This window comes from Prionailurus bengalensis, chromosome C1, assembly GCF_016509475.1.
Source record: "Prionailurus bengalensis isolate Pbe53 chromosome C1, Fcat_Pben_1.1_paternal_pri, whole genome shotgun sequence".
NCBI lineage: Eukaryota > Metazoa > Chordata > Mammalia > Carnivora > Felidae > Prionailurus > Prionailurus bengalensis.
Window position 1 is genome coordinate 215,535,410 of NC_057345.1, and position 17,822 is coordinate 215,553,231.

Below are 17,822 nucleotides of genomic sequence, written 5' to 3' on the forward strand. Positions count from 1 at the left end.
GACCTTTTGTGACCCCTTCCCCAGTGTTCTTACCTCTGGGGTCCCACAGCCATCAATGTCTATACATTTGTTAACCATAATCTGCTGTGGTACCATAATGATGATGATGACGAGCCCTCTTATCTACTGTTTGTGAGCCATTCATTCATTCATTCATTCATTCAGCTAAGCACCTGCTGGGTGCTGGGATTGCACAGATTGAACCAGAGGAGCCACTGCCCTTGAGAAACTCAAACTCTTAACAGTGAGCTGGATTTTTTTTTTTTTTAAGTTTGTTTATTTTGAGAGAGAGAGAGAAAGAGCATGAGCAGGGGAGGGGCAGACAGAGAGAGGGAGAGAGAGAATCCCAAGCAGGTTCCACACTGTCAGTGCAGAGCCCAACATGGAGCTCAAACTCACAAACGGTGAGGTGACATCACAATCTCAGCCGAAACCAAGAGTCAGATGCTCAACCGACTGAGCCACCCAGGCGCCCCAACAGTGAGCTGGATATAAATGATGCTGCTAGACAGGAAGATTGCAAGTCCTGGAAAGGCCAGCCACCACCTGTGTGCAAGACACTTCATGTGGCCTAGTGGCCCCCGTGAAGATGTGGGGAGCACTGTGACTTCAGGCTGCTGCATTCAGGGTAGGGGTTCTGGTCTTTCTGGATGTAGTCAGGGAAGAGCAGCCAGCCAAGACTGGGAGGGGATCCAGGTCCTTGAGCGAGGGAAGCCCTGGGACTGAGGGTCCTCAAGGTGGAAGATGACAGCTGACCGCTTGAAGTGTGATGGGGACCCACTTGACCATGGAGGCCACAAGGAAAGGAGTCAATAACTTTGGTTCAGTATAGAGAAGAAAACTTTCTCGTGGTTGGAGTGGTTGAGAAATGGAAAGAATTGTCTGGAAGGTGTTAAGCCTTTTCTCTGGGGTTTCACTGGAATGCGGGTCGCCCAATTCCTTGGGGTGAGAAGTTTGTAGCAGGGCTTAGGGAGGCTGGGGGATGGAGTATTGACCTTCAAGTTTCCTTTGAGCCCTATGGTGATAGCTGGAGCTTGTTTTAGCCTAGCCTAGCCTAGCCTAGCCTAGCCTAGCTTATCTTATCTTATCTTATCTTATCTTATCTTATCTTATCTTATCTTATCTTATCTTATCTTATCCAGAGAGCACAAACTGGGGAGAGGGGCAGAGGGGGAGAGAGAGAATTTCAAGCAGGCTCCACACTCAGCCTAGCTCCCTATGCAGGGCTCTAGCCACAACCTTGGCTGGGATCATGACCTGAGCCGAAATCAAGAGTCTGGGGCTCAACCGACTGAGCCCCTCACACGCCCCCGGAGCTCTTTGCCTCAGGTCTTCGGAACCTCTGAAATCACATATCGAGTTGTGGGCACCCATTTGCTAAGGGCATCCACCTTCTCGCGGGGTTTAAGGCCCATCTCTCCACAGCTGAGATCCCCTGGTTTGGAGGGAACAGATTAGAATCTCACAGCTAAAAGAAAACTTAATCATTTTTGTTGTAAAATTATGATGTCCCTGTTCAATATCTCTTGTAAAATAGTAGAGCTATTTACGACTTGTGGAGAGTGGAAGCCGCAGGATCTTCTCTTCCAAGGGATGGCTGCCATCAGATTAGGTACCAGTTGCTGAACGTGAGTGTTGAGACTGTATATACCGTTCTGCCTTGTATCAGTTGGGAGGCCCTTGGCTCAAGTCATGGAAAACCTTGCCCTGAACCCAACAGTGAAGAATCATCTCATATAACAGGGTGTCCAGAGGATCCGGGTGGCCCTTGGGCATGGTTGGCAGTTGCTGTCGGAGACTCGAGTTCAGTCCTCCCCACCCCTCCAGTCTTTGTGTTGCCTTCATCTGGGGGCGGGTAGCAAGATGGTGAGTTCCCCAAGTCACATACAGCTGTGACAAAATCAGAGGCAGGAAAGAGCTAGAGTTCTTCTAAACAATGAGGAAATCTTGGGGCGCATGGGTGGCCCCATCGGTTGAGCATCTGAATTCAGCTCAGGTCATGATCTTGCGGTTCTAGAGTTTGAGCCCCACATCAGCCTTGCTGCTGTCAGTGTAGAGCCCACTTCAGATCCTCTGTCCCCCCTCCCCCCCGCTCTCTCTCTCTCTCTGCCCTTCCCCTGCTTATGCTCTCTCAAAAAATAAATAAAACATTAAAAAAAAAATGAGAAGTCTTTCCCAGATGGATCCCCTAAGCCAGCCTCTGGCATCCCTTTGGCCAGCATTGGGTCAAGGGCCCACCTGGGCCAGTGACTCCCCTTCCCTGAGGGGCAGGAGCCTGGCCAAATGGAGGTTTGTAAGGGAGAAAAGGAGGGGTGGAGCCCAACAGTGTTCCTTTTGGGTCTTTTCCTGACCAGTGGACCATGGCTCTCTTGTGTTCATCTCTGTTTTTGTATATATAGGAAGGGCTTGGATTCTGGAGACCAGGCAGGGAACAGCCCATGACTGGGAGCTCTTAGATGCCTGAATGTGGAAGTCTTTCCTCTGGGACACTCACTGCCACCATTTTAATAAAGAGTCCCTTTGATTTCTTTCTTTCTTTCCTTCTTTCTTTCTTTCTTTCTTTCTTTCTTTCTTTCTTTCTTTCTTTTTTAATTTTTTTTAATGTTTATTTTTGAGAGAGAGAGACAGAGCATGAGCAGAGGAGGGGCAGAGAGAGAGGGAGACACAGAATCCAAAGCAGGCTCCAGGCTCTTAGCTGTCAGCACAGAGCCCAACACGGGGCTTGACTCAAGAACTGTGAGATCATGACCTGAGCCGAAGTCGGACCCTTAACCGACTGAGCCATCCAGGCGCCCCGCCCCACCCCCCCCCTTTGATTTTCTCTTTGCCTGTGGCTGTAGATCCCTGGCAGCTAAGAGTGTTGGCGTATTTGGGGGTGGGGATGTGTCTGTGTCAACTGCCCTCTCTAAGCCAACTTTCCGTAAAGCTCCTACTTTGCCTCAAGTAATCCTTCCATTTTAACAAAGAGTTTGGCCAAACACCAGCCATCTCAACTCTGGGATGGGAGGGCCCAACTGGCTTCCTTGGGCAGATTTCACCAATTACACTCCTCTGCTTTTTGTCTTTGACGATTGTTTGCTGATGCATTCCTTTTCTCAAGCTCCCCCTCCTCAGACCTCCTTTGTCCTCTTTATCATCATGACTCTTGTATCTCTGATTTCCTCTCCTTTTAGAAGGGTCTACAGGTGGATACGCAGTGAGTGCATGAGTGCCCCCCTGTGTTGTGGAGGTGAGCCAGTACCAGCAGCAGCCTCCCTGTGCTGGTTCCTGGTTCCAGGCCAGGCAGAGCCTTAGTGTAGGGGGACGGGCGGGGAGCAGTGGACTGTTCCCAGCCACACCGGGGTCTGATTCTGAAGTGAATGGTGTGAATAGTGTGGCTGCCTCTGGGTGGACAAAGGCTTAACCTTCTGCAGCCTTGGATCAGATTGGAAGGAAGTAGGAGGACATTGTCTAAGACATTCAAACTGCGTCCCCAGGGCTGGCCCCTCTGCCCCTTCCTGGTGGGAACAGAGGACGGATTGAGGCTGCAGCTGACGCCAGCTCTGGGGTTAGACACCTCCGAGGGGGACCCCCAGGCCACCTGGCACTGCTCAGGGAACACTGATCGTGCCTGGGACGGCAGTCCTGGCATCAACCCTCTACTGACAAGGTCTGGCTGCTGACCGTCCTAGCTCTGTGTCCATGGGGACCTGGCGAGCTCTGTCTTGTGTCTTGGCCTTGGAGAAGTGCTGTCCCCAGATCCAGCGCTGCCCTGCTTGGCCTCAGTGATAGGGTCTCTGTCCCCTCCCTAAATGCCTCCTCATGCTTTGCCCACCCCACCCTACAATGGTCAGCTTTACTGAGCCCTGGGCTCCCCCCCCTCCGCCAAAACACCTAGCAGTCACCACTTGTAGAGTACCTACTGCGTGCAGGCACTGCTGTTAGCATTTGCATCTCAAACACCATTAGGTGGGTTCTGTTGTCACCCCGTTTCACAGATGGGGACCCTGGGACAGAGAGAAGCTAGGTAGCTTGCCCAGGGTCACCCACCACGTAAGAGGTAGAACTGGAATTTGAACCCAGGAGGCCTGTACTCTTGTTCCTTGTGCCACTAGCCTCTCTCTTTTTTTTTTTTATTAAAAAAATTTTTTTTAAACATTTATTTATCTTTGAGAGACAGAGCACAAGTCGGGGAGGGGCAGAGAGAGAGAGGGAGACACAGAATCGGAAGCAGGCTCCAGGCCCTGAGCGGTCAGCACAGAGCCCGACGCGGGGCTTGAACCCACGAACCGTGAAATCATGACCTGAGCCGAAGTCGGATGCCTAACCGACTGAGCCACCCAGGCGCCCCTAGCCTCCCTCATTAATGTCATTATTGCCCCCATCTTCTCAGGCTCCAGATCTCAGCCATCCTTGGCATCGCCCCTGCAGGTTGCCTGGGGCAGCTGGCCTCCCCTTATCCATCTTACATGTTGTGACCTCTTGCCAGAGCCCGGGTCTCATCACCTTGCATCCCTCTTCAGAATCCTCTGTGGGTTGGGGACAACATACAACATTCCATAGCTCCCCATTGCCCATGGGATAGGGTCCAGGCTCCTCATGATAACCTGTAAGACCGGTCCCTGCCGGGTGTCGCATTCTGCTGTTACCGGTTGCACCGGCCTGGCCCTGCTCTTACTGGGCTGTTGCCCGTCCCCTCACCCCGACTCTCCATACTCTCCAGTTTCTAATGGATCGCACTTAGTATTGTTGATCCTTGTGACGTTCCCCTCCCTCCATAGGGTTTGTCCTGGGAACGCAGGCACAGGTCTTTATGCTTGAGTGGGGCTAACTTCTTCCCCAGTCCCCATGCCCACCCCAGGGCCAGGGTAGGGTGACTTGACCCCTGTGGAGGGGCTGAGCTCTGCCTCTGGAGCTGCACTGTGGCCCCGGTGACTGCCTCTGGGGAGCTTCGCAGCTCACAGGCTGTCAGAGGAAAGAGGGGCCATCGTGCGGGCCATGCGGTTCCCTCTAGTGGTGCCAGTGACCACACGCCATGCAGGCACAGGCCGGTCAGTGAGATGTGGGAACAGGTAAATGTCCACCTTCTCAGGTTGTCCCCCATATCGTGTGACCGCTCGGCATGCAGTCAGAGCCTTAATTAGGTCCCTCTGGTTCCAGCCCCATGTTTTTTCCACTACAGACCTGCAGGTCCCATGGCCCCCAGCCGAACCGCTGGGTTTGAGGTGGTGCCGGCCCAGAGCGGGGGATGCGGGAAAAGGACTGGCTGGCATGAAGTAGTGGGACGGAGATGGAGACCGAGGGCCCAGCGGCTGCGGCCCCGGGTGCTTTTCCTTCCTGTTTGGAGGGACGGCCGAGTCCCCCCCCCACAGGCCACTTGAGTTGGGCCTGGGGCCCCTGGCCTCCCCTTCTTCGGGGCCTTCCCCTGCTCTTTGTCTCTCTGACTCCCGGGTTTGAGGGCTGAGGAGCAGTGGGGGCACTGCTAGGGCTGCCGCAGTTCTGACCGAGTTGGTGTGGAAGCCTCGGGTTGTTTGGGGGAAGCCGTCCCCCCAGATCCACAAGGCTCGTGGGAACGTCTTGGAGAGTTAGGTTTCCAGGGGGGGCACCTCTGGCCTTGTTTCCTGGCCCCTCATGGCTTTTATAGGAAGTGTTGGGGAGGCACCCCATGTCGCACCTTCCCAGCAAAGGACTGACCTTGCTCAATTGGACATTCCTGGGGAGAAGAACCCAGGTAGCCTCCCCACCCCCATTGCCCTCGGGAGCACACAAATCTCCCAGAATGCCTTGTGGGAGCAGACTCTACTCCCTCCCTCTGGGACATCCCCGCACCTCTGGACTGGACTGGTGACAGTGGCTCCCTCCCTGGCCTCTGCACTTGTGCTCCCCTGTCGTTCCTGCTCCGCCGTCCCAGCCAGCCGCCTCCCTCCCCTCCAGCTCTGCCCAAGTTCCGGCCTTATCGCCGCTCAACAGCCTCTTTGTACATCTGCCTGCCCGCCGGGACTGGTCTTTGTGCTTTGCTTCAGCTCTGGAGAGGCCCCAGGTAGACGGGAGCCAGGTGGTGAGTGAGCAGATGAATGGAATCAGGGCGAGCCAGGAACTGATTGGAAATCAAAGACTCTGGGCTCGAGCTTTAACTTAACTCCTCAGTCCCTGTGTCACTGTTGTACATCCCCCCCCCCCCCCCCCCACTTCAGAGTCTGCTTCCTCTTACTTTGCATGCAGTTGTAACACACTTGGAGATCTGGTTTCCGGGCCTGCTCCCAGCCTGAGGCAAATTGGAGGGAAGGAAGGAGGGAGGGAAGAATGGAGGAAGGAAGTTTCTGTCCAGGGAGAGAGGGAGGAGCAGATGATTTGACAGCTAGGGAGGACCCTCTAAAGATAGGAAACCAGAAACTCAGAGACCTGGGCATCCGGACTATGGAGGAGAAACAACTGTCCTGTGACCTTGGGGTGTCCTGAGAGACTCATCTGGATAGGCACCGTTAGGGACATCCACGGAGAGCCAGGAGCATCCCTGGAAAGGCCATTGGCTTTGGGGACAGTCTGGCACAGTGCCCTTCTCTGACTTGGAAGTGCCTGGGCACCACAGGTGTTGTGAAAATGGAGGTTCTGATTCAGCAGGTCTGGGGCAGGGCCTGAGATTCTGCGTTTCTAACAATCCTGGGTGACCGACCGCGATGGCACTGATCTAGGGACCACACTCGGAGCAGCCGGTGCCTGCCTGTTTGAAAAGGCAGTGCCTGATTTCCATACAAGGCCTTTCGCTATAAAGAAAAGCAGGGGAGCCCCAGGGTGCTGGAGTGGATGCCACCCTCCCACACCAAGACATTTTCTGGGGCACTGCCATCCTCCCGAGAACCACCCCCTCCCCCGCCAGGGTCCCTGGGGGAGTTTCTCATGGCTGAGCCTCAGACAGACAAAGGCTGCCTGGCTTCTTTCTTCCTAATGGCAGGGTTATTCTGGCGAGGTGAAAACCAAGAAAACCCAGGGGCTCTGCACGGTGGAAGCTGAGAGAGCAAGTGATTCACGGAACCAGGAGGGGCTGAGCACTGGATGGACACTGGACACCTAACCCTGCACCCTTGCCGCTGTCCCCTCGTCCCGTCCCTAGTGGACTTTGGTGGGGTTGAAGTTAGGGGTTACCGGGACCCTTTTGGCCAGGCCAGGGGCTTTCCCAGGTCACCGGCCCACGGCTGTGGGCATGCCGGTGAGGGATCCCAGCCTGCCACACCCCACCCCACCCCACCCCAGCATGTAGTGCCGGCCCCAGTCAGTAAAGAGCCTTTCTGAGTGACCCCTGGCAAGAGACCTGACCCGCTCACACGGGCTGGGCTGGGCTGCCACTGAGCACGGGCTTCACGGAGAGTCTGAATAAGGGACCTCGGCAGGCTGTGGATTCGGGTTTCCCCCAGAATGCAAAAGATGGCGACAGCTGTTCGAGGTCCGTTTGAGAGTGGGCGGCTCTTCAGAGCAGGCGCCCTGGAAGCTGTCTTCCTCTTCATGGCTGCAGACAGGTACTACTTTTAAAAATAGCTCCCTCTCCTTGGCTGCTTACTGGGTGCCAGGGGCTGAGTGCAGGCCTGTTCTCTCCCTGCAGGGCACAAACAGCTCTTCTCCTTGTGCTCAGTCTGCAGAGGGCTCACCAGCCTGAGTGTCTCCCAAGCCAGTGGCAGCACTGGGTGTCAAGGCCGGCCTGTGTCTCCAGGGCTGTCTCCAGTGCTGATGGGACCAGAGTCTCTCCCGGGCAGATCCCCGAGAGTATAAAGATGACCGGGACTGAGGGCCTTTTAAAGCAAAAACCACGGGAAAAGTTCAGCAACTCAGAGCGGGGGTGGGGGGTGGGGGTGGCTAGAAGGAAATCCCAGGAAGCGAACAAGCATCAGGGTCTTAAGTTGATGGGTGGTTTTTCTTTGATATCCTGGTTTGCCTTCGATAAGAAAAATAGGGGTTAAAATTTAAATTCTTGAAAAGAAACTGGTACAAGGAGCTAAGATGTTGGTAGGGGAGGAGCTGAGGGCTTCAGGGGACTCCCAACAAGCCTGCCAAGCCTTTGAAAGACAGAAACTGTGGAGAGGAGAGGGAATATTTCCATGGTTTGAAATAGGGGGAGGGGAATGCAGGTTTAGGCTGGGCTTGCAGGGAGAAAGAAAGCCCCAGATGGGCCTGGGGCTAGGGCTCCACGCTTTCCCCTGAAGCCTGGTCCCACACCCCCAGCCTGGGAAAGGCCTTCTGTCCCTGGTGGTAGGGGTTGGGGGCGTGGTGGTGTCTTAGTGGGTGGCCCTGCCAGCTGTTTTGTGCAGGTGGCCCTGACCTGGGTAGGTGCTGTTCCCTTTCCACGGGGCTGGACTCCAAATCAAAAACAAGGTGATAGCATTTTCACGGGGGATGATGGAGGCAAAGGAGGTTTCCAGAACGCAGAAAACAAATCCAACTGCATGCACTTTCCCACAGGTCTGAACGTTGGTGTGAGATAGCCAGTTTGCAGAGGGCCTTGTCTAAAGGTTCTTCCACGCTAGCTGCTTCCATACTGGCCCCTCCCCAGGGGCTCTGAGCAGAGTAGATGACGGTTTTGCCTCCTGGCCCAGCCTTGAGGACCTCTGCTTCCTTGTCACCTCAGCTTCCTGCAGCCACCCCCACGTGGAGATGTGATAATGTAGTCCTAGAACCTTCTGAAGATAAAGGCCTTTTTTTTTTTTTAAATACCTTACTTCCCCAGGAATCTTCTCTCTACCTTAGCTTTGACTAGTCTCTGCCTTTGCTAACTGTCACTGGAGGGCAACCTTGGCATTCTGTTAGGACTGCCTGAATACCAAGTTTTATTTCCCCCCCAAGTTAACCCCGGTGACTGGGTGGCCCTGCCCAGGGTTTGGGGTGAGAGCTTGGGCATCAGGCTAGGGGTCCACCGGCTTAACTTCAGCAGACCTAGTGACCTGGGGCTGGTTGACCTCCATGGGTCCCAGTTTCTTCATCAGTCCTACACCCGTCACAGAAGGGCGGGTCAAATCAGATGAAATTTATTCGAAGGGCTCGGCTGCCGAGACTGTTTCTCCAGATGTTTGCAAGGTGGCAACACTGAAATTCTCTTGGTCAAAAATTAGTGACTTTGCCTATTCGGGACTCTGCACCATGGCTCCGATCATTTCTGCCAAAGCCTTCGGGCATCAGTTGCAGACGGTATGCATCTTACAGTGACAATAGCAGTCTCTTTGTTGGGACATTGAGTGACCTCTCTGGCCCCTGAGCTCTCACAGGGTCGTGGGGCACATAGTATAAACTCAGTTAATGATCATCCCTGCCTTCTCTGCTCCATGTAAAGCCAAGGACCTGCTTGGAAGTCCCAGGTTAGTTCTCATCCCCAGGAAGTGGCTTCACTGCACACTTCTATCACCATCTATCCAGTGGGGTGACTAATTACCACTTCACAGCACTGTTGGATTAAACGAGGTGATTTTGCACAGTGCCCAGCACTTAGTAAGCTCTCAATAAACCATAAACACAGGCGGCTATTATTAATTCTTCACAGGGCTGTTGTAAAGATGAAAAGGATTAGTTTATGAGACAATGTGTGGCGAGCTGCAGAGCAGGCCAGGTTTAGTTATTGGGCGCTTTGCATCCCATGGTGTGCGCTGCTCATGTGGTCATGGGGTGCTTTGAGAGGAACAGATAAAACAGAAAGATGACGAAGGGGCCCTGGGAGGTTTTTCCTGCCTGTCTCGCAAACCCAGGTCCTGAAGGAAGTGACCGTGGACAAGCCCTCGTGGAGGATCACTTTGAAGAGGGAAGGACGCACTTCCCAGCTACACGGGGAGGGGTGAGGATGCCACTAATGTGTCACTTTCTAATCCTGCCTGGACTTACATACATGGCCCCCGGCCAGTGCTTCAGGCGGGAACAAAGGCAAGCAAGCAGTCTTCCCTTAGTCCCGGGGAGTGAAAGTGGTAGCCGGCTCATGACCCCACTCTTCCCTGCCCTGCTCGGCTTCGGAGATGTCCCTTCCACATCTACACGCTGGCTTTGTTGCTGTGCCAGGCTGATGCCCCCCGCGCAACATAGACAGGCCTGCCTAGATACACCTTTGGCCCTTTGCTGCAGCCGGGGTTTGCCCGCTGCAGTGCTGGGCGGGCTTCTTCCTGGCACTGACTCACCAAAGTGGTCACCTTTGCCTGCCTCTTTAAAGATTTCTTTAGGGGCACCTGGGTGGCTCAGTCGGTTAAGGCTCTGACTTCAGCTCAGGTCATGATCTCACAGTTTGTGGATTTGAGCCCCGCATTGGGCTCTGTACTGACAGCTTGGAGCCTGGAACCTGCTTCAGATTCTGTGTCTCCTTTTCTCTCTCTGCCTCTCCCCCCGACTTGCACTCTCCCTCTATCAAAAATAAACATTAAAAAAAAAAAAAAAAAAGAAGAAGAAGATTTCTTTAAATTCCTTTAGCCTGTTTCCAGACTTTGCTGACGCCCTTTCTGACATGTTTGTCCCTTTTCTTAGGCCTGGAGAATGTTTCAGGCTTGAAACAGTTTTTCCAAACCTTCTTGACTCGTGTCGGTCAGAACCCCAGAAGAGAAACAGAAGGCTGACATCTCAGCCGCCTCCCTGTGCATGAGCCCGTGGCACCAGCCCCACTGGGGTCCCCTGGGGGAGGTCGTGCTTGCTGTAGGTTATGTGAGCAGGGAACCCTGGTCGGTCCTTCACCCTGACCTGTTCTTCTCTCCTCCATCCTCCTTCCCAGCTTCTCTCCCATTCTGGGCCCTCCCCTCACTCACACCTAGGCTTTTGCTGCTCCCTTTAGAGACCCCAACCATCTTTGCCTTTGCCCTCAGTGATTCACATCCGAGATGCACCGGCCTTCAGAACTTCGGGGCTCCTGCTCTCTGCAGACTTTGTGTTGGAACATGCACCGTGTGCATTGCTTATTGACATATATTCAAAATCTCGGTGTGACAGGTACCATTGTGGTTGTTTAACCCAGTGCTTCTAACAGCAAATTGTCGTGAGATGCGTTGTTGTGTGTTCTTTGGAGCGCCCGGCGACCAACAAGTGCCGCCTTCTAGTGGAAAGTCCCCGAAGGCAGAGGATTGTGTGATCAAATGAGCCCGTGTGCTCTGTTTCCCTCTGGTAGGTTTCAGATGACCATATGGAAGGCTCTGGAAAGTTCCACCCTAAAGAAGCCTGTTTATTTTGACTAGGACTCCCTGTAACACTGTCCCTCCAGCCTGTTTGTAAGAGCTCTTCTTACCCCAGGTCTTATTCTGGTTGGCTGTTTTTGCCAGGAAGTTCTTCCCTGTGTTGGCTAAAGGCCAGCTCTGTCATGTCCCCGCACAGACTTTGCTGCTCTTTGGGAATGCTCCTGGGAAGTTTAAATGCGTAATCTGAAGGCGGCGCTCTGCTCCCAGGGCCAGATGCTGCCAGTTCCTCCTTCCACGCCCATTCTGACATGGTCCATCGACCTTCGTGGGGGCCCCCCACGGACCAGGCCCACATCCCCCAACGTGTGGGGTCGGCCTGGAGAGGAGAAGGGCGTCACAGGCTGGAGGGACTGTGGCTCTGCTCTTTCAGGATTTGGGGCTGTGGGAGCCCAGAGCTGCCGCCATAGGAAATATCTAGCAGCGGGAGGTGGTAACTGCTGAGGAGCAGAGGGCAGACAATGGGGCTGTTGGCCATCAGAGATGGAAGGGGGCAGCTCCCTGAGCTTGAGGGGACAGAAAGGCCACTAAGGACAGCGGGGTGGTGGCAGGGGTGTGTGTTCTGGGCGGGAGGAATGGCATGAGTCGGCTGCTGTGGCTGGAACAGATGCGTCCTGGGCCTCATCTCCAGCCTCACCACGTGGGCCTCAAAAATACCACCAGCCCTCAGGGCTAGATGTCTCGTTGCCCACAGGCTGCATTCCTTGGTGGGTGGTGGTGTGGGTGCCAACAATGGCGGGCTTTTGTTGTCGGGAGGGTGGGGAGGGGGACAGTGCAGGAGCCTGCTTTGTTTATCTGTTTTTACTGTGGTAGGATGCACGTAAAATCTGCCCCCCTTAACCATGTGAGCGCACAGCTCAGTGCAAACACCCCCTTTGTGTTACCACCACCACCACCATCTGTCTCCGCACCTTTTCCTCGTCCCAACTGAAACGCTAACCCGCGAAACTCGCTCCCCAGGCCCTGGCAACCACCGTTCTGCCTCCATGACTTGACTGTTCTAGGTCCCTCATACAAGAGCAGCTGTATAGTGTTTGTCCTTTTGTGTCTGGCTTATTTCAGCCCTGCCGTAATGTTGTCAAGGTTGGTCCTGTGTTGTCGCACGTGTCAGAATTTCATTCCTTTTTGCTGTGAATCATAAACACACCGTATTCCGTTGTATGGGTCTACTTCATCTTGTTTATCCATTCATTGTCACTGGACACCTGGGTGGTTTCCACCTTTTGGCTGTCGTGAACGGATTTGCTTTTTATTTATTATCAATATTGTTTTTATTTTCGAGAGATGGTGCACGCGAGCGAGGGAGGGGAAGCAGAGGGAGAGAGAGACAGAATTTTTTTAATTTTTAATTTCTTAAATTAAAAATAAAATTTAACGTTCATTTATTTTTGAGAGAGAGAGAGAGAGAGAGAGCGCGCGCGCGCGCAAGAGAGCGGGGGAGGGGCAGAGAGAGAGGGAGACACAGAATCCGAAGCAGGCTCCAGGCTCTGAGCTGTCAGCACAGAGCCTGACGCAGGGCTCGAACTCATGAGCCGTGAGATCATGACCTGAGCCAAATCAAGAGTTGGACACTCAACCAAGTGAGCCGCTCAGGCGCCCCCGGATTTGTTTTTTTAAAGCAAGATGTTCATTCGTACCTGAGCAACAAGGGACCTCTCAGGAGCAGAAAATGGGATGGACTTGAAGGGAGGAGAGCCGGGGGGGGGGTCCGTGAGAAAACCCTGTCACAGCCCAGGTGTGTTAAGAAGTGGGGGGTAGAGCTGTTGGGAGAAAGCAGAGGACAGAAGGCTGAAGAAGGCTCCTGTGGGATTCCCTGGGGCTGAGGAGTAGAGGGCGGGGCCGGCATGCCCCCACCTTGATGAGGCTGGGATGGTTCCCAGCCAGGGGACCGGGCGGGGGACAAAGAGGGCTGGAAGGACAGCCGGCAGAAATGCTGGCTCTGTGATAAAGCTCGGCCAACAGGTCAAAGCCAGGTCCCCTCTCGGCAGTCACTGGCATGGACGTGACCTTTCGGACCTGGACGCTAGATGAGCACGCCAGAGGGCAAAGCTTAAAACCAGAGAGCCGGGGCCAGCCTGCTACACAGGTGCATGCAAGGGTGGGAACCAGCTCCCACAGGCAGGAGACCAGAAGGATGAGCGGAGGGGTTTGTGGAAGTGCGGGAGCCAGAGACCCAAGAGGAGGCTCCTGGAATTGCCAGCGGCTCCGGGAGAATGTAGGGGATGCTCACGGCTCGCTCCTGCACTCCTTCGTTGTCCGGCATCCGTAGACCAAAACTGGGGGAGGTGAAGGTAAACAGGCATGTTCTTCATCGTCAAGAAACTTAGGGCTTAGATAAGGAGATAAAAGACACGAAAACATCCATGAAGTTCAAGATCCCCTTTGAATCGTATTGTGCAGATCCAGAAGGTGTTTCTAGAAGGGGGTCCCCTCTGATACGATGACCCAGGTGGGCACTGCAAAGCAGCAGGGAACTAACGGAATTGTTTTTCAGTAAATGAGGCCAAAAGAATGAAGTGTTTGGGAGAGTGACAAGTGTCTTATTGTCCTGGCTGGCCATGGCGGTCCCTCGTCAGCATCCTTCCTTTGATCCCCGCAGGTATGACGCTGGACGGGACGGCTTCATTGACCTGATGGAGCTGAAGCTGATGATGGAGAAACTGGGGGCCCCCCAGACCCACCTGGGCCTGAAGAGTATGATCAAGGAGGTGGACGAGGACTTTGACGGCCAGCTCAGCTTCCGTGAGGTACCTGCCGCTATGTGTCCTGCTGGCCCCGAGTCCCTGCCGGGAGTGGCCCCCTGAGAGGAGACTCACATTTACCGTCCCCTGGAGCACAAGTGGCTTCGGCCCCTGCAGAGCGCTGCTTGGATAGTTAACCTAGAGTTCTTTTACAAATATCTTTAAGAAGCTAATAACCCCAGTGCTGGCATGGGCAAATGCTCAGTAAGCACATTGAAAGTCACTGTGGGTGGGACAGCCTCATTTGGGTGAAATGCTAAGTGCTGAGAAATCGGGAGGGTTGTTTACCAAGATACTCATGGTGGATATTTGTGGGTGCAAAGTTCTGGTACTTTTCTAAAAATTTTATACTTTTTTTTATACATTAAAACTTAAAAATTGTTATACTAAGTATTTAAAAATAGTAAAAACAAACAAACAAACAAACAAACAAACAAACAAAAAAACAATGGGGGCACCTGGGTGGCTCGGTTGGTTAAGCATCTGACTCTGGATTTTGGCTCAGGTCATGATCTCACGGATCGTGAGTTCGAGGCCCACTTCGGGCTCTGTGCTGAGCACAGAGCCTGCTTGGGAGTTTCTCTCTCTCTCTGCCCCTTTCCTGCTTATGCATGTGCATTCTCTCTCTCTCTCTCTCTCTCTCTCTCTCTCTCTCTCTCTCTCTTTCTCTTTCTCTCTTTCTCTCTTTCTCCCTCCCTCCCTCTCTTTTCCTCTCTCCCTTTCTCTCTCAAAATAAATACAATAAACTTAAAAAAAATTAAAAATAGTAAAAAAACAATTAAAGGATTTTACTCTGGGGTCATGGATCTCCCCTCCTCCCCATAACAATCCAAGTATGGGCTTTTTTGGCCTTTGAATCCCTAAAATTGCAGGCAAAATTTTGTGTGTACAGATGTCGTTCTGGAAGACGCAAATAGATTCAAAGTCTGATCTCTAAACGTGTGAGAACTTTGGTGATTTAAGGCCATTTCTGTCTGGAGGGAAGTCTCAAGGCCAGTGTGTTTCTTACAAGGCAAGGATGTGGCCCCACAGAGAAGGGTTTCGTGTCTTACGTGCTTGAGTTTTATTGTAAGGGCTTTAGACGTGTCAGCGCGCCCTGGTGTTAGAACAGCTTTGGGAACAACATCCGGGCTAGAAGCTCAGCATTAGCCCAGCTGCTGCGGTCTTGTTCTCTGTCAGCTGGGCCCTTGGGGGCTGGGAATAGAGAGCCCTGTACTTGCTTCCTGGTGCATAACCTTGGTCATTCCAGAAACAGTGGTGTTCTGGCGTCCTGGTTTCTGATGGTGAGAGCTTTGGCCAAGCACCTGTCTTCTCTCCAGACTAGATAGGGCCCTGGGACACTCTTCCTGAGGTCCCTGTGGCTGAACTGGCAGCAATGAGTTCCCTCCCCAGCCACGATGAAACTGGCCTTGCCTCTCTCACTGACCACAAAGTCAACTCCAGATCCCCCTTCTCTTCCTCTCCCGAGCTGGCAGATGCGGAGAGAGAAGATCCCGTGATCTTCTGTGTTGGGCATAACCTGTGTTGGGCATAACCCTCAGGACAATCTAGGCCAGGCTTCTCAGTTCGGAGCTGAGGAGCTAGAGGGTCAGAACAGCCAGCACTTGCCTGAACTCACGCTCCAGCTGAAGGCTGGACCTGGGTGGCAGCCTCTGTGCCCACAGCCTCCCACTGTCACCCGCCACGCTCACCTTCGCAGGTGTCCCTCTGGCTCCCTCGCCTCTCATTCGGTTCCTTGGTATCATTTGTGCTAAGCATTGGCTCTTTCAACCCGGGAGGCAACACTGGGGAAAGAGCTTCTGTGGCAAAGTTGTGACCTGTGGGGAACAGAAATGAGAGTGTTGAGAGGTCTGTGCAGGTCACCAACCGGGCCAAGATGCAGTCCCTCTCCGCTGTCTCACCCAGGAGCCACTCCAGCATGCTCCTCCCGGAATCCAAGACCCCTGGTTAGCTTTTGGTTACCTACGGGTTTGGCTATTTCCTACAGATGGTAGACCTCAGAGGTTTGGAGATCTCCAAAGTGTTCCTTTGGTTTTCACCCCCGCTTACAAAGCTTCAGTGACATGTCTGTCCTTTGTCTGTTCAGAGTCCCATTGTGGTCCTGTCTCTCGCAGCTGTGCCCAGATGCACAGGATTTGGAAGCGGTTGCCATTAATGCCCCACGCCCGACCTCCTGCTTTTGTTTTGTCATTCTGCTGGTTTCCTCTGGTGTTGGGAGCCACCGGGGTGTCGATGCTCTGCTTAGGTGACAAAAAGAGGCTGACAGACCTGGGTCTCCGCACAGAGCTGTGTAACTTGAGCAAGTTATTTGACTTCTGAGAGCCTCAGTTTTTCTGTCTTTCAATGGGGGTGTTAATAGCTTTCCCTCAGGACTGTTGTGAGAAGGAAGCTCTCTTCCCACACCCGTGTCAGTTAGAACTCTTGATGGCAGGCAACAGAGAACACCAGCTAATTGAAACAAGAACAGGACAAACAACTGTTGGTTCACGTGCCTGGGAGAGGAAGTAGAAGCACCAGGCACAGTAACGCAGCATCTTTCTCTTGTCATAGCTTTTTTATTTTTGTTTTTTAAGATTTTATTTTATTTATTTATTTAAAAAAAATTTTTTTTTTCAACGTTTATTTATTTTTGGGACAGAGAGAGACAGAGCATGAACGGGGGAGGGGCAGAAGAGAGGGAGACACAGAATCGGAAACAGGCTCCAGGCTCCGAGCCATCAGCCCAGAGCCCGACGCGGGGCTCGAACTCACGGACTGCGAGATCGTGACCTGGCTGAAGTCGGACGCTTAACCGACTGCGCCACCCAGGCGCCCCAAGATTTTATTTTTTTAATGCTGTTTTATCTATGTTTTAAAAACGTTTATGTACGTATGTTTGTTTGTTTGATTGTTTATTGGGGGGTGGGGGCAGAGGGAGAGGAAGTGAGAGAATCCTAAGCAGGCTCCGTGCTCAGTGCGGAGCCCGGTGTGGGGCTCAAACCCATGACCCCGGGATCATGACCTGAGCCAAAACCAGGAGCTGGCTGCTCAGCCAGCTGAGCCACGCAGGCACCCCTAAAGATTTTATTTTTAAGTAGTCTCTACACCCAACGTGGGGCTCTCTTGTCATATCTTGACCGGGGCTTTCTTCTATGTCCACTTCACCTTTTCCTCCCCCACTGCATGTGGTCCCTGCCACCTGCCAAGGTGGCTGCCAGCAGCTCAGGGGTGCGTTGCTGCAGTCTGGCCGGGACTAAACGAGTCTCAGAAGGCCTCTGATGGGCCCCACGAGGGACACTTGCCCACCTCCCGGACCAGTCAGTGCATTCAAGGTCCTGTGATGGGCTCGGTCCAAGTCATGTGCCACAGGGCCCCCTAGTTAACACTCCCAACTTCATCGTCCCGTGGGGGCCAGGTTGCCAGGTGAATAACACTGCCGTCTTCTACATCCTTTCCTCGCATCCTGGCTTTTAGTAGGTGCTTCGCGTTGCCTTTCTTTCTCTTTGGATTAACGTAGCCAAAGCAAGTCACGTCCCCATAAAAGCTCTTTGGTACAGAAGGCATGTCTCTGTTAAGCACAGTTTTGCTACTTTTACTTTTCCCCAGTGTACAAAGCAATTGATCTTTCTTTTAAACCATTTCTTTTCCAATCGTGAAAATAGTGCATGCACTTTCAGGGCATTTTAGGAAATGGCTTATGTGGAGCTGTTCAAAATGATGATGCAGCAGTGTTTTCATGACCAGAGAGGAAATGTAGACAACGTAACGAGCAGGGCTAGCGGTTCGATCCCTGTAGCTGTAGCGATCTGGAATTAGATCCTAGGCACTCCCTACCTCTTTCTCCTTTGGAGGTGGGCAGAGAAGCCTTAATAGCCTCCTCTCTTTTTCCTGTACTCCTCTCTAGTTCCCCTTACATCTGTCTCAAAGAAGAACTGCTCTAAGG

General features: G+C 53.1%; 1 protein-coding gene across 1 annotated transcript in view; it reads left to right on the forward strand.

The window, feature by feature from the left end:
• The window catches only part of EFHD1 (EF-hand domain family member D1), a 43,158-nt gene that overhangs the window by 8,472 nt on the left and 16,864 nt on the right, over positions 1-17,822 (forward strand). The window contains exon 2 of the mRNA XM_043578195.1: positions 13,759-13,906. Within this exon, the coding sequence (XP_043434130.1) occupies positions 13,759-13,906 (148 nt within the window). The remainder of the gene's footprint in view (positions 1-13,758; positions 13,907-17,822) is intronic.